Source organism: Microplitis mediator, chromosome 3 (assembly GCF_029852145.1).
Source record: "Microplitis mediator isolate UGA2020A chromosome 3, iyMicMedi2.1, whole genome shotgun sequence".
In the NCBI taxonomy this organism is placed as follows: Eukaryota; Metazoa; Arthropoda; class Insecta; order Hymenoptera; family Braconidae; genus Microplitis; species Microplitis mediator.
In genome coordinates, this window is record NC_079971.1 from 22247121 (window position 1) to 22267200 (window position 20080).

Genomic DNA, 20080 nt, shown 5'->3' on the forward strand with positions numbered 1-20080 from the left:
ATCACGTCGATTTTTTTTTTTCATTAATGTTTTCATTCTTTTAAAATTAAATAATAAAATTTTCATACGGTTGTTACAGTTCAAGGTCATTGGATAAATTAAAAAAGTGGGGGTCTCAGAATACTCGATAAATAAATTAATAATTTTTTAAACCGCGAACTTAAATTTCAAACTGAATTTTTTTTCCTTTTCAAATAAAAAAAATATCAACAAATAAATTAAAAAAAAATATTTTTCCTAAATCTCTGTACATATTTTTATTATTTTATAATTTGTTTATAAAAACAAAAAAATGTGTTATTTTCGGTATCATAAAAAAAATTACAGTATTAATATTTATAGTCGTCTAATCTTTTTAAAAAAAAAATTTTAAATGTTTGATATTAAATTACACATAAGTACACGTGTTTGTAATCAAACTGCTGTATATCGTGTATATAGTAGCAATAAAATATATAAAATTTTATCACAACACGAAATCACAGATATGTATATATATTATGTTTAATAATATCGTCATAGTTGGTCAGTAGTAGCCAGTAGGAGCGCAGTCGCCTACCAACCTTCCGACTAGTAGCATCCGTCACTATTTTTATACTGTTCTATGTAATTATTTTACTTTATTTTTATGTACATATGTATATCTATATACACGTATATATATTTACAAATACATTGTTAAAGTATGTGAACAATAAGATTCAATAAACAATAACAAATAAAATTTATTTTCGCGCCAAAAATAATTTAAAAGTTTAAACAATTGAGTGTTGAAAAAAAGTCTGGTTCAATTTTTAAAAGTTGAGGTTATGAAAAAAAAAATAATTTATTGTTAATTTATTACGAATTGTAAATTTTTTTGTTGTGTTATTGTTTAAATTACGTCATATTTGTAATTACTGAGGTACGTTTTCTTTGTTAATTAATAAATTAATTTTATTTTTTTACTAAGTAAATTTTTTTACGATTCTGAAGTTAGCAGACAATTCAAAATTTTTGGATTTTTTTTTGAACAATTAAATTTGAAGAAAAAAATAACTAAAAATATGCACATGTTGAAAATTTAAAAGACTACGAGTGCAATTTTTTTTTTTTCATAATTTATCGTTTTTTAAAAAATCCAAAAATTATTAACGATCTTGAGGTTAGCAGACAGTTACAAATTTTCGGATTTTTCTTTTCAACAAATAAATTACAAAAAAAAAAAAAATTAAACTAAAAATATACTTAATACTGAAGTCAGCTGATGCCTAATAATTTTTGAATTTTTTTTTTAGAATAAATTATGAAAAAAAAAATATTTGTAAAAAATGCACTTGTAGTTTTTTAAACTTTCTACAAGTGAATAATTTCATTTTTCATTTTCTTGTAATCGATTTGTTGAAATTAAAATTAAAAATTTTTTAATTATCTGATAACTTCAAGATCATAAATGTACACATGTAGAAAATTTAATAAACTATAGGTACAATTTTTCAAAATATTTTTTTTTTATAGTTAATCGTTTTTAAAAAATTCAAAAACTGACAGACGTCTGCTAATTTCAGTATCATAAATTATTAGACGTCGCCTAATTTCAGTATCATATTTTTTTTTATTTTTTTTTCATGATACCGAAGTTAGCTGACGTCCAAAAACTCTTTGATTATTTTTCAAAACCATAAATTATTAAAAAAAAATATTTGAAAAAAATGCACCTGTAGTTTTTTTAATTTTCTAAAGGTGCATACTTTTTTTTTGTAATTTATGTTGAAAAAAAAATCCGAAAGTTGCTGATTGTTTGTCAATTTATGATCCTGAAGTTATCAAACAAAAGTTTTTGAAATTTTTTTTTCAACAATTCAATTTAAAAAAAAACTAAAAATTTGCACACGTGGGAAATAAAAAAAACTATGAGTGCAATTTTTTCAAATATTTTTTTTTTAACTTTTAAAATTTTTTAAAATAATTCAAAAATTATTGGCTGATGATTTTTTTTTTTTCAGAAATAAAATTTTTTTAAAGTTGAATTTAAAAATACAAGTAGTAAAATGACTGATGATTACGATGTCGGAAATGGTGGCGGATCTAATGAAGATTCAAAGTCGCAGTCAACAAAAGCTGATAAAAAATTACAGGAATTTGAAAGAAATAAAAATTATAGTGAAAATTCAATTTTAACACCAGCCGCTGATCAGACGTATTTTGCTGATACTAAAATTCATATACCGGAAATTGAAAATGTGAGAATTAATATTAATATATCCTTTGTTTTTTTCATTGTTTTTGATATTTTATTGATTGTTTGATTGATTATTTATAATAATTTTTAAATATTTCAGACCATATTTAGCTTCAGAAAATTATGGGCTTTTACGGGACCGGGATTTTTGATGTCAATCGCATATTTAGATCCTGGAAATATTGAGTCCGATTTACAATCTGGTGTTAAAGCCAAATATAAGGTAAACTAATTGGTAATATATGTAGATAAATATGAATAATAGTAAAGTAGTATAATAAAAATCCTAGAGAATTTTATTCCTGGATTACTTTAGTGACCTTACGAATTTTTCCTGAGTTGTTCACTGGTATGAACTTTTTTGGAACGATCTTTTTTTACATAGGGTATTTTGAAGACTAGAACAGTATTAAATTCTTTACCCACTTTACTGTCAAAAAAATCCATGTAAGATTATATGGAGTCTGTTGAAATCCATATAGGAAACTATGGATTTACATAACGATCTATGGGAACCAACATAGGAAAGTACGGATTTATATGGAAAACTATGGATACCTGGATTCCTACGTAGGGATTTGGGTACCTGAGTTCCCATAGAAAAAATCCATACAGGAACCTGGATATCTGGATTTCCATGTTAGGAATTTATACAGGAAAAGTATCCTGCCAAAAAATATTAATCTGTTCTATCATTCATGTGCGCGTATAGAAATCCAAATACCCCAGATTCTATAGAATTTTCTCATTGTCACAAAGACAATGATACTGAAGTCAGCCGACGTCTAATAATTTTTAGATTTTTTTTCAAAACGATGAATTATAAAAAAAAAATATTTGAAAAAATTGCACTTATATTTTTTTAAATTCTCTACATGTGCATATTTTTGATTTTTTTTTTCTTGTAAGCGATTTGTTGAAAAAAAATTCGAAAATTTTTAATTGTCTGCTAACTTCAGGATCATAGTTTCCTATGTGGATTTCCCATATGGAAATCCAGATACCCATGGGTTCTTATATAAATCCATACACTCCTGTATTAATTCCTATGGATTTTTATATAAATCCATACTTTCCTACATGGATTCCTATGAATTCCCATGCAATCCCACATGGATTGTTTTATAGGAAATAAATAACGTAAACTTTAAACCGAGGGTGCCGCGACTATTAAACCGAAGACAGTTCAACCGAACGACAGTTCAACCTAGTGACATTTCAACTGACAAAAAATCCCTGATAAGAAGGCACCTAAATAAGAGGGTCCAGCTTATTTTCAGTTGAAATGTCGCTAGGTTGAACAGTAGACTGTGTCAAAATAAGTTTTTATTTTTTTTTTCGATTAAACGTATCTTAAAAGTTTCTTCAATATAGAAAAAAAAATTCTCCTAAAGTTTGAGCTCAATACCTCAAAAATTGAGCTGGCGCAAAGGGGGGTCTCCTTTCCCATTTAAATAACATTGTGAAATTTTTTTTTTTTAATTTTTAAAATAACTACAAAAAGAAAATTTTTTTTTCAATTTTGCTTCCAACTATCTTATAGAAAATTTAATTCTCTACAAAATTTTCTATGTCCATTTTTTTTTAAACTCAACAGAAACAAAGTTACAGAGGGCCGAATAGGAGGAAAAAAATAATTAATGAATTAATAACAGAAAAAAAATTATTAGTTCAACTTATCAATTAATTAACTCAATATACTTCATTATTCATCAAAAATTTTTGAATTCAACATTATTTCGAATTAATAACAAAACAAAATTTACAATATAACAGAAATTAATTATAATTAGAATTAATTTCTGTTTTATTTATAATTAATTTTTGTTTTATTGTAAATTTTGTTTTGTTATTAATTCCAAATAATGTTAAATTCAAAAATTTTTGATGAATAATGAAGTATATTGAGTTAATTAATTGATAAGTTAAACTAATAATTTTTTTCCGTTATTAATTCATTAATTATTTTTTTCCTCCTACTCGGCCCTCTGTAACTTTGTTTCTGTTGAGTTTAAAAAAAAAATGGACATGGAAAATTTTGTAGAGAATTAAATTTTCTATAAGATAGTCGGAAGCAAAATTGAAAAAAAAAATTTCATTTTGTAGTTATTTTAAAAATAAAAAAAAAAAATTTTTACAATGTTATTTAAATGGGAAAGGAGACCCCCCTTTGCGCCAGCTCAATTTTTGAGATATTGAGCTCAAACTTTAGGAAAATTTTTTTTTCTGTACTGAAGAAACTTTTAAGATACATTTAATCGAAAAAAATAAAAACTTATTTTGACACAGTCTATTGAACAGTCGTTCGGTTGAAGTGTCGTCGGTTTAATTGTTACAGAATAGAACCAAACTGAGATACTTATTGATGATAAATAAATAATATTTCATATTTATTAAATAGCTACTATGGGTATTGTTAAGTGCAACAATACTCGGATTAATAATGCAGCGTCTAAGTGCACGTCTAGGTGTTGTAACAGGATTACATTTAGCTGAGATGTGCTATCGGCAGTACAAAAAATTACCGCGTATTTTGCTATGGATCATGACTGAAATAGCAATTATTGGCAGTGATATGCAAGAGGTCATTGGTACTGCCACTGCACTGTATCTACTATCCAATAAAGGGTAAATTAATTTTTAAAAAATATAATACTAATTTATAACTGAAATAAATAATAAATAATTTTTGTTTAGTCTTCCATTGTGGTCAGGAGTATTGATAACAGTAATAGACACATTTACATTTTTATTACTTGATAAATATGGCCTCAGAAAGCTGGAATTATTTTTCGGATTATTGATAAGTGTTATGGCTGTTACATTTGGATACGAATATGTCGTATCAGGACCCCCGCAACTGGAAGTTATCAAGGGTATGTTTACTCCGATGTGTGTAAACTGTGATAGTACTGTATTATTACAGGCTGTGGGTATTGTCGGCGCTGTTATTATGCCCCATAATTTATATTTGCACAGCGCGTTAGTTAAAGTGAGTACTGTCTTACTTATTTTTTAAAAATTAAACTGAAAGGTTGATGTATAAAATAATTTTTAAAATTATTCATTGTTGATTAACAGTCGAGAGATATTGACAGACGACAGCCGACGAAAGTAAAGGAAGCGAATAAATATTTTTTTATTGAATCGTGTATTGCTTTGTTGGTATCATTTATTATAAATGTATTCGTTGTGGCTGTATTTGCTCATGGGTTATTTGGAAAAACGAACGCGGATGTGGTAAGTTGTTACCTGTTTAAAATTTTGAAGAAATTTTTTGATTATTGAGGAGTTAAAATTAGTCATAAATTAAATTATTTATATACTTTATTTTTATGGGATTTTGAATTTTTGAATCAGGAATATCTTTGTAAATATTGAGTTATCGGAAAAATTGCAAGAGACATTTTTTGTAGAGCTTTGAATTATCTACAAAAAAGGTATCTTGTAGTTTTTTTTTAAACTTGATAGTCATTGAGATATTTGGAGTTTGAAATATTCTAGGGTCTTCTGGACTCGTTAATAATAAAAATATATGGACTGTCAAAGATTTTCCTTGAAATTTAAAGGAAATTACTTGAAGTTATTGACAAGTTCAATCAGTCATAAATATAAAATATAAATATCATTATAAATTAACTTATTTATATACTTTATTTTTACATAACTTTAAATTTCCAAGTGATAAAAGTCATGAAAATTAAAATCACAATGTATTTTATTTTATTTCATTTAAATTATTTTTTTTTTATTGTCCATAAGTCAATTAATTTCAAATAATATTAATTTTAAAGCTGATAGTTATTTTAAAAACCTGAATTTTAATTTAAAATTATTTTTTTTCCCGTGTAATTAGTTTTTAAATTCGCGAAATTTCATAGCAAGACTTTAATAAACTCGCAATTATCAAAAACTAATTAAGGTTTTTTAAAAAAAAGTTAGTACTGTATTTTTAAAATTTTTTGAATTTAAATCCAACTCAATATCTTGATTAATTACATAGATCATATATTTTTAAATACTCACATTGTATTTTCATTTAAAATTATGCTCTAATTTTTTTAATTATCAACAAATCGATATTCATTTAAAATACATCAATTTTATTAAATTTCCATGACAATTATCCTCGAAACAGAGGACTTACTATCACCATTGTTTAGTTAATAATTATACTATTAATTCGTTAATTTTTTTTTTTAGCATGCAGTGTGTGTCAGTGCGAATAATACTTTAGGAACAGATACTTTTCCGGTAAGTAGTTTAATTATTTAACTACAGTAATTGTATTAAATTAGAGTACTTATGAATAAATCTCATAGACTAAAAAAATATGATACTGAAGTTAGCCGACCACTAATAATTTTTGGATTCTCCTCGAAACGATAAATTATAAAAAAAATAGTATTTTAAAAAATTGCATCCATAGTTTTTAAATTTTCTACATGTGCATTTTTTTAGTTTTATTTAATTTTTTTTTTTTTGTTATTTTGTTGAAAAAAAATCCGAAAATTATTGATTGTCTACTAACTAGGATCATAAAATTCTCCTGTAAAATTCTAGTTGATTACATACGCGTACATGTAATTCAATATCAACCATTAATTAGTTGAAGTTCTCATATTTCATAATATTTATTACCAGTAGTGAGTAGTAATGTGGGACAAAATTGACTTACAAGATTATAAAGAAGGCTAAAAGAAGGATAAATAAAAAATTTTTATAGATACAACTACCGAACTTTGTAATCTTATACTATCAGTTTAGTCTAAAAATATTTAGTAGTTTGTAAAAGAAGTAGATGTAAAGATTTTAAAAAACTTATCATTTATTAGTACAGATAGCAGATAACTGTTCAGTTATTACATCTTCAAATGCGTGCTCTTGCGATTGGGACACGGTGTTAAAATATACTAATCGTTGAATTTAATCTTCCGTCTATTATCGCGACTCAAACAGATAAAGAAAATCCAATAAAAATATTTTATTCTTCTCAAATAATTCGTGTAGCTCTCATTACTTTAAAGATTTATTTTAAATAAATTTGCAAACATATTTATTTTAAATTTTATGTGCTCTATTTTAATGATTATTTTTTTTTGTCATTGGCATCTAAATAATTTTTTTTTTTTAGTTATTTTGTATAGATAAATAAATTTCGTATAAAAAATCAAATTATACTCGATTATTTAAAAAAAGAGCAAAACAAATGGTATCTTTTTTTTTTATCGTAAATAAATATCTAAAAGGAAATTTAAAAAAAAAATAACAACCAAAAAATTTCCTCCCAAAGCTGGAAAAAATTTTCACTATCTTTTTTTCTATAAGAACTGTTTAAAAAGTAGCGCGGTTGAATGCGATTTCAATACCGTCTTGAAAAAAAATTAGTAAAAAGTGATTCCTATAACGAAAAAACGAAGCAGTCAGAATTAAAAAGGTTGTAAAAATTAAAAAGTCAGTAGAAAGCAATCGTCAGGATCTTCAAGCTATTAATATCCATATTGACAAGTTAAAAAACCAAAAACATTAAAAGTACACATAAGTATTGAACTAATAAGTTTCACTATATTTATTAATTCGCGTACTTGATTAATATTCTGACAAATAATAAAATAAAGTTTCATTTAACGACAATGATTGATTATTTATCGAATTCACTTATACCATTTTATTTTGAATTGAATGAATACTTCCAATGATTTAATATTTCAACATATGCACGGAAAAAAGAGCAGTAGAAAAATTACAGTTTCGTATAGTAGTAAAGCGCTCCGAGTCTGAAACTGTAAAAATTACATTTTTTATCAGTAAATGTTACAGAAATAACAAATATTACAGTTTCAAACTCGATATTGTCGATTTAAACTGTAAAATTTGCTGCTTAAAATTGTATTAATTTTATTACTATAACAAATTTCTAAAATTACAGTTTAAGCTTTAATGTTTAAAGATTTTTGCCCCGAAAGCCTTTTTTACTGTAGAAACTGTAATTTTTCAACTGCTCTTTTTTCCGTGTGGTCAGGGAATTTTTTAATTATTTTATTGGAATACCTGGAAAAGTCAGGATATTTAAGTTTCAAAAATATGTGGTCACCGTGACTATGGATTTACATAAAGATCCATGGGAATCAACATGGGAAAGTATAGATTTATATAGGAATCCATGTAGGAAAATATGGATAACTAAATTATTATACAGGGATTCCACATAGAAAACTGTAGGTACCAGGATTTCCTTACAATAAATATTTATTTATTTATTTACTTCTTTAACGCCAATCGGCAATATACAATAACAATTTACATATAATATGAAAAGGGAATAACAGGCGAAATAATGCTTTAAGCGATGGATTGTAATATAGCTACACTAAGATAATAAAGACAAAAAGATAAAAAAGATTGCACGTGGAGGGGTTTGTGGTTAGTCGTTGTATTCCAGTACCAGCTTTTTGACAGACGTCCTGAAGGATGGGTAGGGACAACCAAAGAAGTTCACATCCGAGCAGATAGCATTGACCGAGTTAGATATTCTGTTGATAGGCCCAAAACGTACATAGTTTTTGGAGGATTTTGTAGTATTTAGTAGCCGGCTATGTCGTAGGCCCGTTTTGGGGCAGATAAATTTAAACTGTTCAAGTATTTCTGGGGAGTCAATGTACCCGTTGATTACCTTGTAAAAGAACGAAATGTCGTTAATTTGCCTTAAATTTGCTAGGTAATTGATGTGAAGGTACTCATATACTGCGTCGGTGTCCAATTAATGGCCTGTCTGTCGCAAGAAATACGATAAGAACTTGCAGAATCTGCGTTGAATTTTTTCAAGCCTAGAAACCAGAATTTCGGTGTGGGGTGCCCAGATAACTAAGTTGTACTCTATAATATGTCTCACCAATGAGGAGTAAAGACTGAGCAATGTAGTTGCATTTCTGAACTCTTTGCCTTCTCTAATGATAAAACCGAGAGTACGATAGGCCTGATTAGTGATGTTGTCTACATGTTGTGTAAATGATAACTTGCTGTCGATGGTAATCCCGAGGTCTTTGATAGCTATAATATGTACAGGAACTTTGATATCTGAATTTCTATGTTATAAATCCATACAGGAACTTGGGTATCTGGATTTCTATGTAAAAATTTAATATACATGGAAGATCATTGTAAAAATCCATATACAAATTCATACTAGACTCCCATAGAGTTCTTCGCATGGCTTAGATTCCTATGGGAAATCATTATGAAAATCCACATAAGAATCTATACGAGATTTCCATATAGATTTAGGATGATGTAGATTCTCATAGGAAACCACCTACGAATTTTCGTAGGAATCTAAGCTTGATTCCTATGTAAATTTTCTGATAGGGACACAAACGTGCTTGAGTAAAATCTAATGTTGCCTAAACCTTCTCTGTGAAATTCATCGAATAGTAAAAATTTCATGTCAAAACCCTATAATTTTTAAGTGAATAGCGATTCAAAACAACTTAATTTTATTAGTAACCATAAAAAATAAAACTTATTTTTATTTAAAGGATGATACAAACTACGTAGATGCTGATTTATATAAAGGAGGAATATTTCTCGGATGTACATTCGGAGTAGCTGCGATGTACATTTGGGCAGTTGGTATCCTCGCGGCTGGACAGTCGTCAACGATGACCGGGACATATGCCGGTCAATTTGCCATGGAAGGATTTTTGAATTTGCAATGGTCTAGGTGGAAACGTGTACTACTTACTCGTACAATTGCCATCGTTCCGACATTTTTTGTAGCCTTCTACGCTAACATCGAGGATCTTACAGGAATGAATGATGTCCTTAATGCCGTTATGAGTCTCCAACTGCCTTTCGCAACTCTCCCGACCATCGCTTTCACCAGCAGTGTTCATGTCATGGGTCAATTTAGAAATGGAAAGTAAGTTATCACTTCTCAGTCCTTCATTCATTCACTCATTTACTATTTTTTATTTTTACTATTAAAAAAAAAAGTTACTAGAGTTACTGCGACGGGTGGGCTGCCGCCCAATTTTACAAGAAGGCCTGAAATCGACGAGCAAATGACTTTTCGTAGTCAGCAGTTTTGAACTGTGGGAACAAAAATTTTTAGATTTTATATTTATTTAAAAAAACTTAAATAATTTAATTATTGTTTTAGGTTTAATAAAATTGTCGCAACAGCATTGTCAGCAGTTGTAATAGGAATTAATATTTATTTCGTTAAAGACACCGTTGAAACAGTATTACCGGATCACTGGGCAGTATATTTAGGAATAACTATCTATGCAATATTTTATCTTGGATTCTGTTTATATTTAGTTATTCATATGGCTATTGCAATGGGCGCTGACTTTTTAACAAATTACAGAGTAAGTTATTTAAATACAGTCGAATTTCATTAAGTCGAATTCCATTAACTCGGAACTTCTCAATCTTGACCCCCACTATGAGCTACGTCGTTTCCCACTCGATGCTATACATTTTTATGTGTCTATTATTAGGGTGATCCAAAAAATAACAAATTTTTTTTTTCTCGGAAACAGGTTTAAAAGTTTCATTTGGATAAAAAAAAGACGCCTGTGAAAATTAGAGCTCTTAATATTAACATTAAGAGGTTCCTCATCGCACTTTTCTATTTTCCATAAGAATAACATGGAAAAAATTTTTTTTACGTCTTCTGATTTTTAGAAGTAGCTAACGATGCGTCATAGGAATAATTGGCAGGCATATTTTTGTAGGGAATTGAATGCTCTACAAAAAAAGATTCTTATCATTTTTTGCGGAATCTATTTGTTCAAAAGTTATTTGAGGTTGAAGTCGAATTTATGTTAAATTTTGAGATTTTCTTACTTTTCCGGCGGAACTATCAGACCTATTACAAAACATCATTGGACCTTTCTTGTAGACAATTTTATTCCCTAGAAGTTATTTCTCGTAAAGTTTTTTCGAATTCCGCCTGGTTTTCTAGTTACTTTTATTTTAATGTCAAGCTCTTAAAATCGATCAGAAGACTATTTTTTTTATGAGCATGACATTAAAATAAAAATAACTAGAAAACAATGCGGAATTCGAAAAAACTTTACTGAGAATAACTTCTAAGGAATAAAATTGTCTACAAAAAAGGTCCTATGGTATTTTGTTATAGGTCTGATAGTTTCGCCGGAAAAGTAAAAAGATCTCAAAATTTAATATTAATTCAACTTCAACCTTAGATAACTTTTGAACAATTAGATTTATCAAAAAATGATAAGAAACTTTTTTTGTAGAGCATTCAATTACCTACAAAAATATGCCTGCCAATTATTCCTATGACGCATCGTTAGCTACTTATAAAAATCAGAAGACGTAAAAAAAATTTTTTCCATGTTATTCTTATGGAAAATAGAAAAGTGCAATGCGGAACCTCTTGATGTTAATATTAAGAGCTCTAATTTTCACAGGCGTCTTCTTTTATTTTAATGAAACTTTTAAACCTGTTTCCGAGAAAAAAAAAAATTTGTTATTTTTTGGATCACCCTAGTGTATATTTATTAGAGGTATGCGAATAATTGGAACTTTCAAATAATTTGAATTTTTGAAACGAATAATTTGAACTTTCGAATAATTCGAAGCTTTCCGAATTATTCGAAAATTTGCGTATAAGTAAAAAATTTTCTTTTGCTCACATGAAATTTTCATATTTTTTCCAATAATTCAAAATTTGGTCAGAGGTAAAATAGAGCTCAGATACGAATCTACAAAATAATTATTTTTGGTTACTGTAAAAACTGAACTCTTCATTAAGGAGGGTCTATAATAATTTTCGTCCAAGCTTTTCTCTCAAACTAAACCTCAAAACGCAAAACTAAGAACGAGGCTCGATGCATTACTCTATAAACGAGCAGTCTACGTTTTGATTTTTGAAAAATATTCATTTGTTTAAGAGAAAAACGTGGACAAAGTTTCCATTTAATGCTTAAGTGCAACAAGGATATTTTCGTTTGTTGACTTGAGTGTGATAAAGAAAAAAGTTCAGACCCCTCTTAAATAAAAACTTAATTTTTGAAACTTATCAAAATTTTATCGATTTGAATCGAGTAATTTTAAAAGTTACTAATCAGTCGAAAACTTTTCGATAGTTCGACAAGTTACGAATTATTCGAATACGATTCGCATATTCCTAATATTTTTATGCATCATTCATGTAGAAGTAGGAGCGCATGCGTGTAGTTTACTCTTTAAAAGAGAAGGGGCATTCGATAAGTCGTAATTTCCGGGAAGTTTTTGCTCCTCCGCAGACTAACTCCGAGTTAATGGAATTTGAATTTACTATCAATTAATTACTTGCAGCTATTAATAATAAACATCTTTTTTTATTTTTAATGTTAAAGATCATTGCTAAATTTATCGGTGGGCCGACAGAAATGAATTTTTCACTGACTAGTCCTTCCGATTATTCCAGGTAAGGATTACAGCAGAGTTAAAATTAAATAAATATTATTGATTAACATGTAATTTATCCTTTTGATTAATTAATCATGACTGGTATGTAATTGATGAATAATTAATGACTAATTATAATAATAGACTTACAAAAAATTATAGTTAAGTATGCTTTGCTTTACCTGGTGATTGTTTTACCCCTCATTTGTCCGTTTATTTACTTCAAAATGGTATCAGTTACCCGGCGCTTTATTACCGATAGATCACTTTCTTATATTTTTGTTGCAAACATTTTTTAATGTCTACTGTAAAATTTATTACCGTTTATTACAAAAACAAATGCCTACTAAGTGGTAGAGAAATAAAATTTTGAATTGTTTAGTTATAAAGAATTTTTTTTCTCATAAATAAAAATTTTTTAAAAAATATTTTTTTTAAATAAAATAAATTTGGTTTTCGTAAAGTAGATGAAATTCCCTTAAAAATGAATACCAACAACAATATATTTAGATACAGTCATTTATTTATTAACTGGGCGCGAGTCATCTGCGAATTAACCGCGAGATGATCGTTTGCGATCAATTTATTAAAACATATTGATGTGGGTACTCAAATAACAGGAAATTTCATCACAGATTCAACTGTACTAATCATTTTTTTTTTTTAATCCAAAAAAAAAAACTTGTAATTTTTTAGTAAGGGAAATTTAAAATTATCTAGTAGATCACAATTAAATTTTGACTGACATGAATTTCTTTAATTAATATTAAGATAATTAATTTCACTCGATTACTGAACAGTAATAAATTTTACAGTAAAAATTAAAAAATAATTTACGCAATTAATTAATCGGTAATAAAACGCATCACCTGATACCTTCTCTTCGTTTCTATAAATTATTTATTCGTTATTTCTGTTTTTATTTATCATCAAATTTATCATCGTCGTTTTGTAATAAAAATAATTTTAATTTACACTAGTTTTTTTTCTGTAATAATTTACATTTTATAGAAAAACTTATTTTTATATTTATTATTTAATAAAATTTATCTTTGTTCTTTTATAACTTTTTTTGCCTTCTACTCCTCGGATCCTTTCGTAATATTTAATTTTTTTTTTATTTATCATTGAAAGTCTTAGATTTTTAATCTTAAATTTATATTTTCATTCTATAGATAAGTTCCGAGTCAATATCTTACGAAAATACTCCGTATCGAGATAAATAAATTGAGTCATTTTATTGTAAATAAAATATTTTCATCAGTATGTAGGCGTTTAATGTAAACAATCGATAGAAACGAGGAAAACGGAATATAATTTATCGGTGATATTTAACCCGGAAAAAATATAACCAGAAGTTTTAGATTAATTTTTACCGGGAAATAATAACAACATTTTTATGCAATTACATTTTTTTTTAAATTTCAAAGGGAAAAAATTACAATACATGCATTTTTAAATCGTGTTTAATTGAAACTTTGAAAGTTAACGACGTTCGTTACTTGTTTTGTAAACGTGTGTTAAAGCGAATTCATTTTTTAGTCATGCGTAAAAGTAATTGATATTTGTAAAACTGTGCGCAAAGTAAATTCTATAGTATAGTCAACTCTACAATGAAGTAATATCGTATGCGCGCCACATGACGTTCGGAAATTGAACTTTGGATGCATGATAAAAAAAGTAACGTTTTAAATAACAAGAGCATAAAAAAAATTAATATGAGAACATATATATATATATAACCCACGTACACATAAAAAAACTCGTTTAAAAAAAATTCAAAATAGTGAACTTCCAAATCCAGCGCAACTCTGTACTTGGAACTGATTATTTTTGAAAATTCAAAGAAAAAAAAAAAAAAATTATTAACTGAAGATTCTTTTCAACAAATTTTTCAAAATTTTCAATGTAAAAATAATAAAATTTGAAAATTTTCGACCGACTATGAACAGTCATGACTTATAGGAATTTTTAAAAAACGAGAGCGGGAAGTTCAAAATTTTTTTAATCGAATTTTTTTTTAAGTTCCAAAATCATCTCAAAATTTAGAATTGATCCGAATTTGGAAGTTTACTATTAGTGACTTCTTAGGAACGAATTTTTTTTACATATGGAGTATATGTCTATATTTATTTTTGTTTAATAATAAACTCCCAAATAAAAAATTTTGAAACACTAAAATTTAAAAAAAAAAACATTTTTCCGTAGAATTTTATTGTTGTGTTATTTTAGTCCAGCATTTTCCTGTCTGCGATATTTTAACAGGAAACAATTTATCATATATTTGATAACATACTTATATTAATCTACACTCCTACTTTATCTTGAAAAATAAAATTGATTTATATTCCTCATATATTTAATTTCTCCATTTTTCTTGAATTTTTCCTACTAAGTACCGAAAATTTATAAAAATATTAATTAAATACTTAACTATTGAAAATATTTTATACACTAGATATTTTTATAGGAGTATTGACTCTGCTAAAAATAACAGTAATTCATTCAAATAAAAATAATCAATATAAGTGAAATTATTAATTAATTAAAAGGAAAAAACTTTTTATTTCAAATATTTATTAATGAATATAGAATTAATTAAAATTACTTATAAGCCATTAATAAGAGAAAAATTTAATTCTTCATCATTAATTACCGATCTCGTAAATAATATATAAAAGAATAACAATTATTTATAATTAGTAGCTCTGATACATCAGTGGTGTCTCGAGAGTCTACAGAAAGATTACTTCCACATGAGACGTAATAATTAACTAATTAATTATAGTAAAAAAATAAAAAAAAAAATTTCATTTGATATCGTATCGAAGTAAATGAAAACAGTATATTTAAATTTAAATAAAATCATTCATACTGCATATGATGTCAGCATGCAACTCATGGTACGTAATCATTTATAAACCTCACAAGTTTTTCATTTGAATTTTTTTTTTTAAATTTTTTTATTATTTGAAAAACTATTCATTCATTTTAATAGAAAAAAAATTTTTTGCTTCTAACAACCCGTGAAAATGAATCATATATGAATATATGTTACATACAGGGTGATTCAGAATTACCTTCACAGCGGGAAAATTTGAATAGAGGAGACGATTCTGAGCATAAAGTTCCTTAGCCATTTTTCAAAATTCTCAATAGTTTTTGAGTTATTTAAAATCTAAATTGACCAATCAAAGACATGCTTTGAGATTTAAAAAAAATTAAAAAGAATAATAAAAAAGTTTGGCAACGCCGCAACAGTAAACTTCAAGTTATACACTATTTATTTAATTTAAAAAGTTCGATTTGTCACAAAAGAGAAACAAAACACACAATTACAACATAGAATATATTCGTATATTTTGTTTTATCTTTTCTCTTTTTATAGAAAGAATTATTAATGGAAAATAATGCTTTTATTAAAAATAAAGCTTTTGGAAATTCGACAAAACAAAAATTACAGATTTTTAATTATATGATGAGCAACCCAGATTAAAAAAAGAAATTTGAAAACTAATTGAATTATGTTTTACCAGAATAGAAGCAATTTCAAATAGACAAATATATAGATACACATTATTTTAGAATCTTTTATTCCGCTTGCTCTGTCTCGCTCAAGACTTTGCTAAGCGCTCATTGTACGTCATACAAAACATATTTGTAAAGATCTCGCGGATTGTCTTGTTAAACATCATCCAAGTGATCTTTCTCGGCGATTAGCTATCTGACTATCTCGCTAACGATCTTGCTGGTGATCTTTCTTAGAATTTTGCTGGTGATCTTGCTGATGGTCTTGCTGAGGGTCTTGGTGGTGGTCTTGCTGATGGTCTTGCTGGTGGTCTTGCTGATGGTCTCGCTGGTGGTGTGGTCTTGCTGGTGGTCTTGCTGGTGGTCTTGCTGGTGGTCTTGCTGGTGGTCTTGGTGGTGGTCTTGCTGGTGGTCTTGCTGATGGTCTTGCTGGTGATCTTGCTGACCATCTGGCTGATCACCAGCAGGACCACCAGAAAGATCACTAGCAGGACCTTCAGCAAGACCATCAGAAAGATCACCAGCGAGACCATCAGCAAGATCTTCAGCAAGACCACCAGCAAGGCCTCCAGCAAGACCTCCAGCAAGACCGCCAGCAAGACCACCAGCAAGACCACCAGCAAGACCACCAGCAAGACCACCAGCAAGACCACCAGCAAGACCACCAGCAAGACCACCAGCAAGACCACCAGCAAGACCACCAGCAAGACCACACCACCAGCGAGACCATCAGCAAGACCACCACCTAGACCCTCAGCAAGACCATCAGCAAGATCACCAGCAAAATTCTAAGAAAGATCACCAGCAAGATCGTTAGCGAGATAGTCAGATAGCTAATCGCCGAGAAAGATCACTTGGATGATGTTTAACAAGACAATCCGCGAGATCTTTACAAATATGTTTTGTATGACGTACAATGAGCGCTTAGCAAAGTCTTGAGCGAGACAGAGCAAGCGGAATAAAAGATTTTAAAATAATGTGTATCTATATATTTGTCTATTTGAAATTGCTTCTATTCTGGTAAAACATAATTCAATTAGTTTTCAAATTTCTTTTTTTAATCTGGGTTGCTCATCATATAATTAAAAATCTGTAATTTTTGTTTTGTCGAATTTCCAAAAGCTTTATTTTTAATAAAAGCATTATTTTCCATTAATAATTCTTTCTATAAAAAGAGAAAAGATAAAACAAAATATACGAATATATTTTATGTTGTAATTGTGTGTTTTGTTTCTCTTTTGTGACAAATCGAACTTTTTAAATTAAATAAATAGTGTATAACTTGAAGTTTACTGTTGCGGCGTTGCCAAACTTTTTTATTATTCTTTTTATTTTTTTTTAAATCTCAAAGCATGTCTTTGATTGGTCAATTTAGATTTTAAATAACTCAAAAACTATTGAGAATTTTGAAAAATGGCTAAGGAACTTTATGCTCAGAATCGTCTCCTCTATTCAAATTTTTCCGCTGTGAAGGTAATTCTGAATCACCCTGTATATAATCCATTTTTATACGTCATATATGCATATATAGAAAATATATGATTCGGGAATGTCCACATATGAATCATATATGTTCCATAAATGGAGCAATCATATACGACTCATATATGGAGCATATATGTTCATATGAGAAATATTTAAGGATCATATATGATAATACATGATTTATAAGTTGAGCATATATGAACCCCATATGACGCCTATATGATTTATATATATTTCTTATACGAATCATATATGATCCGCATATAAAGCCTATATGGTTCATATATATATTTTTTATATGAATCACATACGATCCATATGTCTCGTCCATATATGGAGCATATGAGTCATATATGTCATATCTGCAGCATATAAGACATATATTTTCATATGAGAAATATTTAAGAATCATATATGATAATACATAATCCATAAATGGAGCATATATGATCCTCATATGACGCCTATATGATTCATAGTTATTTCTTATACGTATTATATATGATCCATATATCTCGTCCATATATGAAGTATATGAGTCATATATCAATCATATGTAAGTCATAAATGAAGTACATATAATCCGCATATAACGCCTATATGGTTCATATATATTTCTTATATGAATCATATACGATCGGAATGTCTCATCCATATATGGAGCATATGAGTCATATATGTCATATCTGCAGCATATAAGACATATATTTTCATATGAGCAATATTTAAGAATCATATATGAAGCATATATGATAATATATAATCCATAAATGGAGCATATATGATCTTCATATGACGCCTATATGATTCATATTTATTTCTTATACGTATCATATATGAATCATATGTAAGTCATATCTGCAGCATATAAGTTAATATGAGAAATATTTAAGAATCACATATGAAGCATATATGATAATACATGATCCATAAATGGGACATATATGACCCCCATATGAAATCTACATGATTCATATATTTTTCTTACATGAACATGAATGAATCATGTATGATCCATATATCTCATCCATATATGGATCATATATGTCATATATGGATCATATATGTCATATATGGAGCATATATGATCTATTTATGAAGCCCATATGATTCATATATATTTCTGACATGTGAGCATATATGAGTCATACATGTTTATATAAGAAATATATGTGAATCAAATATGTTCATATAGGAACATATATGTTCATATAGGAACATATATGTTCATATAGGAAGATTTATGAATCATATATGGTGCATATATTACGAATTATTATATGTCTTTCATATAAGGGCATATATGGTTAATTTTGCACAGAAAAAAGACGCTTACTGTTGCTTAAAAATGCTTTTTTTGTTTTAATATTTAATTAATTGATTTTTAATTTTATGTGTTTTATTAATATACTAATTAATCGTATTCTAACATGCTTTTTTTTTAATTTACTAATTATAGTATGTCACTAAGAAGAATTTCTATGACTAAAAATAATAAATAACACTTAACGATATCAATTTAATGCAATAACACAAGGTAATTAATCACTAATTAATTGTATCTAATAGAATTAATTAAAGACGTGCAAATTATTTGAACTTAACGAATTACTTAATCCAAATCTGATATTTATATTCGATTCGAATGACTAAAATTTCAAATTATTTTAAAAATTCAAATTATGCGAATAGTTCCGATACTTTTTAAGCTTACGAAAAATTCGAAAACTTACTTAGTACTTTGAATTTTTCAAATAATTTTGAAATTTACGATTAATTTGATAGTTCGAATTATTCTATTCGAATTTCAAAATCTTTATTAATAATTTCGACTGATTCCGATTGAAAGTTGAGTGGACCGATCGAAGCACTTATCCCTGATTAAAAATAATCATTGAAAAGTATTGAAAATTATTTCAATTCTTTTCAATCCATATGGAAATTTTGAAAAATATTAAATGAAATTTAAATTTCGATCATTTGAATACTTTCTAATTCTTATAATGGAATTTAAAAGTATTGAAAAGAATTCAATTTTTTATCATTTTAGAAAAAGATTCAGAAAGATTCGAAAATGTCAATTCATTTTAATTTATTTTAAAGGGAAAGGGAAAGGGATCGAATATCAATATTCGATTTGAATAAAAAATCAATGCTAGCTTTGAAAATACTAATTAATGGGTATTTTGAATAATTTTTTTAGTAGAACCAAGATTTCGAACGTAAAAATGCAACAAAAACTGCATGCTAACATAAAAATTTATATTTTTAGAACAAATTATGGATTCGCAATTCAAGAAAATATAAATGGGAGTTTCTCATCACTTGGCGTAATGTAAAATAAATTAAAGTTAATTAATTATTAATTGTAAAAAAAAAAAATATAATCAAAATTTTTTTGTTATGCTTAAAATCTTTATTTTA

At 27.4% G+C, this 20080-nt stretch overlaps 1 protein-coding gene across 5 annotated transcripts; it reads left to right on the forward strand.

Moving 5' to 3' along the window:
- Nucleotides 1-531: 531 nt before the first annotated feature.
- On the forward strand, nucleotides 532-20020 carry LOC130665241 (protein Malvolio). Of its 5 annotated transcripts, XR_008989523.1 has the most exons (13): nucleotides 532-904; nucleotides 1986-2222; nucleotides 2322-2444; nucleotides 4623-4849; nucleotides 4919-5213; nucleotides 5303-5461; nucleotides 6425-6475; nucleotides 9757-10139; nucleotides 10380-10590; nucleotides 12592-12662; nucleotides 15347-15546; nucleotides 19116-19193; nucleotides 19929-20020. XR_008989523.1 is itself a non-coding variant. In XM_057465565.1 (12 exons), exons 2-11 carry the CDS (start codon nucleotides 2031-2033, stop codon nucleotides 19156-19158), a joined length of 1755 nt encoding a protein of 584 aa, XP_057321548.1. In that variant the 5' UTR covers nucleotides 532-904; nucleotides 1986-2030; the 3' UTR covers nucleotides 19159-19193; nucleotides 19929-20020. The 5 variants fall into 5 exon arrangements, 2 of the variants coding, with proteins under 2 accessions (XP_057321548.1, XP_057321546.1); XR_008989522.1 differs by lacking the exon at nucleotides 19116-19193; XR_008989524.1 differs by lacking the exon at nucleotides 19116-19193 and having other exon boundaries at nucleotides 15350-15546.
- The last annotated feature ends 60 nt before the right edge of the window (nucleotides 20021-20080 follow it).